At 50.3% G+C, this 7,037-nt stretch overlaps 1 protein-coding gene across 5 annotated transcripts in view; it reads left to right on the forward strand.

Annotated features, from left to right (window-relative positions):
- The window catches only part of MBTPS1 (membrane bound transcription factor peptidase, site 1), a 49,886-nt gene extending 45,952 nt beyond the window's left edge, over positions 1-3,934 (forward strand). For 3 of the 5 annotated variants that reach the window (XM_029244173.1, XM_029244188.1, XM_029244181.1), the window contains 2 exons: positions 1,654-1,784; positions 2,970-3,931. In XM_029244173.1, coding sequence (XP_029100006.1) covers positions 1,654-1,784; positions 2,970-3,166 — 328 coding nt within the window. In that variant the 3' untranslated portion in view covers positions 3,167-3,931. Of the gene's footprint in view, positions 1-1,653; positions 1,785-2,969 lie in introns of all 5 variants that reach the window. The other 2 variants (XM_029244196.1, XM_029244204.1) reach the window with 2 other exon arrangements.
- The last annotated feature ends 3,103 nt before the right edge of the window (positions 3,935-7,037 follow it).

The following is a 7,037-nucleotide window of genomic DNA, read 5'->3' on the forward strand; positions in this document are numbered from 1 at the left end:
TGTCGCTCTCAAGAATTCCTCCTTAATACACCCACCAGGCTTCACCTTTACCTCACATCTTAACATCTTGTTGAAAATTGTTCTCAGTTCTCATCGACCTAGATCTAGGTCTAGATTCTGAATCTCTGAAGCAATGCGAGACAGTGTCAGAGAGCCCTGGAAAGGCTCAGGGTCCGTCCACCCAGTGCTGAGTGCAGGCATCCATTCCGTTCCTGAAACCAGGACTCATTGTGTCGTTCCTGGGCGTCAGGCATCCGTACCCAGAGCAGTTGCAGGAATGTCAGACCTGTAAGGAGCCCCTGGGTGAGGCTAACCTTCTGTCCTCCCATCGGGACATTGTGAAATTCTCAAGTGATAATGTGGTGCACTGTCACCCCGTCTGCTCAACGAGAAGGGGCCACTGCCAGGTAATTAAATTCCAGAACAGGAAAGCACCGTGAGAACTAACATACAGCCCCATGTATATGCACCTGCAGGGTTATAAAGCTTAAATGTCATTGATTCTGTAACTTAGCATTGTCAGTTTAATTTTCAGACTGATTAAACCTGAAAAGTAAAGTTAAATTACATAAAATAGAACAGGTTATAATACTCGGCATTTTCTGAGCAGTTGCCCGGTTGGACGGGCAAGATAGCAGCTTATCTGCTTCCTGCTCGGAAAACCTCTTCACAGAGCCAGTGTCGGCTTCCTGCTGACCTTCATCCTGATTGCTGATAGAACTGAACTCTTTGCTCTCTCTTGGCCGGAGTGAGAGAGGGGCCGGCAATTTCCAAATGAATGAGAAGTGGAAAAACGACGAATTCATAATTTGCAAGCATATTTTATTCTTTTCCCTGATTTTAGCCACAGCAGTCTTCAGATTTTCCATCACACTCTTTGCTCTAATCTCTGTGTCTTCCCAGGCTGCTCTTGGCAGTATACCGGCCTCTCTTCCTCAGTTACAAGCCGTATTGGCCTGAATAAGTTCTTCTTCAGATCTTAGAATTAGTGATATGAATAATGGTGCCATCGTAGCAAGTCCAGTACATTTCGCAAAGCACGTGTGTTTCCTTTCTTCCTCATTGTGGCCCTGCAGGCTAGGCAGACGCTCATCCCTTTATTCCCATGGTTTCTGTCCACGCCTCGGTTACTCGTGCGTCTGCCTTGTTCTGCCTCCCGAGAGGGGTGTCCTTGAGGACCAAGGCGACGGCTGGCCCCTGGCACCAGGTCTGCCCCCTCTGCCGCCGTGGTTTGCGTCCGTCAGAGAGCAGTGCCCACGGCTCTGCTGCCTCGCGATGGAGACTGTGCACCTTCCAGCGGGGCCGTGTCCACTCGCCTGCGTCCGCCGGCTCCTTTCAGAGGTTACGTGTAGTTTTCTCTCCTTCTTCTGGGTGACATTTCTGGTTGAGGCCAAGGCAAGCTCGAGTTGCTAGTGGTGTAAATCCTCTAGAACTGAATCTTGTGTGTACGGACTTCACTTGACGTTCTTGTCTTGGGGCCTGGAAGTGTGCTGCCAGTTGTGTTTACCTCAACAGTTGTGTTTAGGTAGACGTAGGTGGGACAGCATTTCCCATTAATGTTTAAATCACTTTCTGTTTCTTAGGGATTGGCTCAGCTTCCTTGGGCCAGTACAGTTGCTTATTTTTATTTTGTTTGAATCCGTTTTCCTAAAGTAATCTTTGGAAACACCAGAAGTTACTCTCCATCGACCTGGACAAGGTGGTGTTACCCAGCTTCCGATCAAATCGGCCTCAAGTGAGACCCTTGTCTCCGGGAGAGAGCGGAGCGTGGGACATTCCTGGAGGTCAGTTCTTCGGCGTTTGACTACTGGGTTGACTCATACTATGGTTTGTTCAAAAGAGCCTCCCTCTGTCCCCCAGGAGGTGGGCCAGGCCGTTCGTGTCTCTGCCTTCCTGGGACCACGGGGGTCCTGGCTTTCTTCGTGGTACAAATCAACAAGGCCCAAAGCAGACCTAAAGGATTAACTTGCTGTCGTCTCTTAGAAAATTCTACTTGAATTTTCAAGTTAGAATTTCTTTTATGATGTCCGTCTGTCACAGCCTGGCCCCTGAACCCTCAACCCAGACGTCTTCACCGATTCTCTGCCCCGGTCTCCCTAGGATGGGATTTCCCTGAGCTGGGATTCTCAGTTAAATGTGGGGTGTCCCTCACCCTAAGTGACATCAAATGGTCCCCCCCACCACCTGCCACATAATGGCTTTGGCCTCACTGGACTGTCGAGGGCAGGTTGTCCTTTATCTGGGATGATTGGACCAAGTCGTTCCAGCAGAGTGCGGGCTCCTCTTCTGTTCCGGAAATCCCTGTGCTCTTGCACGAGTTTACAGCTCCCCAGGGGCACTTCTCCTGGTGTTAGGAATTGGCCAGGAACTCCAGGGATCAGGAAGGGGTACCCTGGCCCACATGGTCCAACCCTGGGGACTTTGTGTGTTGACGTCAAGCTCCTGAGGGCCTTGCCTGCAGGTCCCGGGGTGCACTGGTAAAGGTTAGTTCTGGAAACCCAGCGTCGCTCCGTTACAGAGCCGTGTGATAGCATAAACCCAGGTTCCTCCGATGGCCACTCTCAGTTCCCGACCACGTGTCCCATCTGCGGGAGGCCTTCCCAGCGGCGGGAGCGTGGCCGGCCGTCCTCACCTTCCCGCCAGGCCGCCTCCCTCTTCCCCCCGTCCAGCTAGTGTAACACCAGCGCCTAGACTTGTCCGTCTTCCATGGTTTTCATGATAACAGAGATAGGGCGCCCCCGTTGCAGATTATGCGCGGCAGCAGAAGGGCCACGCTGGCTTCTGAGGGAGCACAGGTGGGGAGGCGGGGCGGAGACCTCACACCCCACCCCCTGCCCCAGGAAGCCCTCGTCTGAGTTTGGATGCACTTCTCTCTCATTCTCTCTCTGGGTCACTACGAGCCCAGCTCACCTCGTAGGCACAGAGGCCGCGGCTGTGTGCACTGACCGTCCCCCGCTGTCCTCCTGCAGGGATCATGCCTGGCCGCTACAACCAGGAGGTGGGCCAGACCATTCCCGTCTTCGCCTTCCTGGGAGCCATGGTGGTCCTGGCCTTCTTCGTGGTGCAGATCAACAAGGCCAAGAGCAGGCCAAAGCGGAGGAAGCCCAGGGTGAAGCGCCCACAGCTCGTGCAGCAGGTTCACCCGCCAAAGGCCCCCTCGGTGTGACGTCCGCCCGGCTGGCTGTGAGCGCCGGGGAGCGCCTTCGAGGGTGGCCGCGGCGGGCGGGCGGAGCCGTGGGCTCCCGGGGTCCCCCTGCTCGAAACGCTATGAGAGCCTGTGCTGAGCGGGCCTCCCCTGGCGAGGAGCGCAGGCTCACGGTGTGTCGTGCGGGGCGCGGGGCCGCGGAAGGGCCCCGCGGGGCAGCCTGGAGTCAGACCTCGCCGGCCGCCCGTGCACCAAAGACTCGGACGACTTTTAAAGGCTGTCGGGGAGGAAACGGCTCTGACCAAGCTAGACGTGCTCCATAAAGGCTATTTTCTATATTTATTGTTGGGGAAAAGTCACTTTAAAGACTTGTGCTGTATGGAAGCAAAGCTATTTTTTTTTGTCAACAGGACGCAGTTTTTTACTATTACATCATGAGGAACAACACAGATGCCGTGATCTCCTTTTTGATGAGAGGACAGACTGAGATTTTGACAGAAACTTGCACAAATCTGTGAAACATAGCCCTTCGCTTTATTTTTATAAGTACCAACTGCCATCGTGTTTTGTAATTTGGGTCTTGGTTTCACCATTATTGGTGAAGAAAATTTTCAATAAATACGCATTACCTGTATGAAGCTAAAAAGAAGTGTGTAACGGGCTCTTGCCCACCTGTCCATTTCTCTTTGATGACAACCTGGAATGGCTTCTGAGTCAACCTGTGAAGTATTTTTTTGAGATGTAATTCACGTCCTACAAAATTCTGTTTAAAAGTGTACCGTTCAGTGGTTTTTAGTATTTTCCAAGGTTGTGCAACCATCACCGCTATAATTCCAGAACGTTTTCATCACCTCCAAAAGAAACCTCCTACCCAGCAGCCAGTCAGCCTCTATTCCCCCCTCCCACAGCCCCAGGCAACCACTGATGTGCTGTCTCCATGAATTTGCCTAATCTGAACATTTCATAAAAAGGGCGTCGTATAATACATGGCCTTGGCGGACTGGCTGCTCTCGCGGAGTGCGTCACAGTGATTCATCCATGTTGTAGCTGTCTCCGTACTTCACTCCTTTCTAGACCTGAATGACACTCCGTCGGATGGATAGGCCTTATTGTGTTCATCCTCACTTGATGGACCACTGAGCTGTTTCCACTTTTTGTCTGTTGTGAATGGTGTTGCTTTGAGCATGCATGTACCATTTCTAGTGTGGACATAAGTTTTCATTCCTGTTGGGTTGGCACCGCGGAGTAAAACCCTATAGTTTTATGCTTCACTTTTTGAGGAACCGCCAAACTCTTGTTCCAAAGCTGCTTCACCGTTTTACATTCCCACCAGCAGTGTATGAGGGTTCCAGCTTCTCCGCATTCTCACCAACAGTTACTGTTACTCATCTTTCTGACGATAGCCCTCTAGTGGGTGTGAAGTGACATCTCATTGTGGTTTGATTTGCATTTCCCGGAAGATAATGATGTTGAGCATCCTTTCATGTGTTCATTGGACATTTTTATGTCTTCTTTGGAGAAATGTCCATTTCGATCCTTTACCCATTTTTTAATTGAGTTGTCTTTTTATTGGCTTGTAAGAGTTCTTCGATAGCTTCCAGATGAAAGTCCCTTATGAGGTACATGACTTGCAAATAGTTTCTTTCATTCTGTCTGTTGTCTTTTCACTTTCCTGATGGTATCCTTACAAGCATAAGAGTTGTTCATTTTGATGAAGTCCTTTTTATGTATGAGGGGCCATTTCTGAGAAAGAAACCATTGCCTAACCCAAGGCAGCCTGTTAAGTTTTAACCCCTGCCTGTACCGTTTTCTGTCCTCCAAGTGGCCAAACATGAGCTTTCGGATCATAGGTGAGGACAGACTGACCGGAAAGGGCAGAGGGCCTGTGGGATCGGGGTGCTGGTGAGGTCCTGGGAAGAGACAGGCCCAGGCTGGGGGGTGAGGGAGGAGCTGCCAACGCCCAACTCTCCCTGCCACGTGCCACCCTTGGCAGGTCACAGTGGTGACCTGGCAGCTTTTCACCGCATTCCGCGGCTGCTGTTGCTTCGAGGACTTAGAGGAATTGCTGAGGGCCCCTTAGAGCTCTCCCCGTCCCCAGCAGCCCATAGCGTGTCAGCATCTACAGGCTCACGGTGGTGTGTTATCCTCAGAGACGGGCTGTAGACCTAAGCGTGGTTTCAACGTCTCAGAACGAGGGGCTTGTGCCTCTGGTCTTCCTGCCTGTCCTCCACAGGTGTGGACGGCTCACCACCTGCTCCCAGCACTGTGAAAGCTGGGGTCCCGTAGGCCAGTGGGGTCCAGGGAGTGAGGACACGGCCCTAGTGAGACAGTGGGTCTCGGGGGGCTGGGACTCACCAGAGTGCTCAGGCCACATCTTGGGGATGGCACATGTTTTGATCTTTCAAGAGAAGCCTACAATCTGGAGAATGTGAAATCTCCCAGTGGTTTTTTTTTTTTTTTTTTTTTGTGGTACGCGGGCCTCTCACTGTTGTGGCCTCTCCCGTTGCGGAGCACAGGCTCCGGACGCGCAGGCTCAGCGGCCATGGCTCACGGGCCCAGACGCTCCGCGGCATGTGGGATCCTCCCGGACCGGGGCACGAACCCGTGTCCCCTGCATCGGCAGGCGGACTCTCAACCACTGCGCCACCAGGGAAGCCCTTTTTTTTTCTTTTTTAAAATATCTTTATTGGAGTATAATCACTTTACAATGCTGTGTTAGTTTCTGCTGTACAACAAAGTGAGTCAGCTGTACATGTACATATGTCCTCATATCCCCTCCCTCTTGAGCCTCCCTCCCACCCTCCCTACCCCACCCCTCTAGGTGGTCACAAAGCACCGAGCTGATCTCCCTGTGCTATGCGGCTGCTTCCCACTAGCCATCCATTTTACATTTGGTAGTGTATCTATGTCAGTGCCACTCTCTCACTTCATCCCAGCTTCCCCTTCCCCCCTGTGTCCTCAAGTCCATTCTCTACGTCTGCATCTTTATTCCTGCCCTGCCCCTAGGTTCATCAGTACCGTTTTTTTAGATTCCATACATGTGTGTTAGCATACGGTATTTGTTTTTCTCTTTCTGACTTGCTTCACTCTGTGTGACAGACTGTAGGTCCATCCACCTCACTACAGATAACTCAGTTTCGTTCCTTTTTATGGCTAATTTTCTGTTGTATCTATGTGCCACATCTTCTTTATCCGTTCATCTGTCGATGGACACCTAGGTTGCTTCCATGTCCTGGCTATTGTAAATAGTGCTGCACTGAACATTGTGGTACATGTATTTTTTTGAATTATGGTTTTCTCGGGGTATATGTCCAGTAGTGGGATTGCTGGGTCATATGGTAGTTCTATTTTTAGTTTTTTAAGAAACCTCCATGCTGTTCTCCATAGTGGCTGTATCAATCTACATTCCCACCAGCAGTGCAGGAGGGTTCCCTTTTCTCCACACCCTCTCCAGCATTCATTGTTTGTAGATTTTTTGATGATGGCCATTCTGACTGGTGTGAGGTGATACCTTATTGTGGTTTTGATTTGCATTTCTTTAATGATTAGTGATGTTGAGCGTCTTTTCATGTGTGTGTCGGCAATCTGTTTGTCTCCTTTGGAGAAATGTCTGTTTAGGTCTTCGGCCCATTTTTGGATTGGGTTGTTTGTTTTTTTTGATATTGAGCTGCATGAGCTGCTTGTAAATTTGGGGGATTAATCCTTTGTCAGTTGTTTCTTTTGCTCATATTTTCTCCCATTCTGAGGGTTGTCTTTTCGTCTTGTTTGTGGTTTCCTTTGCCGTGCAAAAGCTTTCAAGTTTCATTATGTCCTATTTGTTTATTTTAAATTTTATTTCCATTACTCTAGGAGGTGGGTCAAAAAGGATCTTGCTGTGATTTATGTCATAGAG

This window comes from Monodon monoceros, unplaced genomic scaffold (genome assembly GCF_005190385.1).
Source record: "Monodon monoceros isolate NGI ecotype Baffin Bay Population unplaced genomic scaffold, NGI_Narwhal_1 Super_Scaffold_10, whole genome shotgun sequence".
Classification (NCBI taxonomy): domain Eukaryota; kingdom Metazoa; phylum Chordata; class Mammalia; order Artiodactyla; family Monodontidae; genus Monodon; species Monodon monoceros.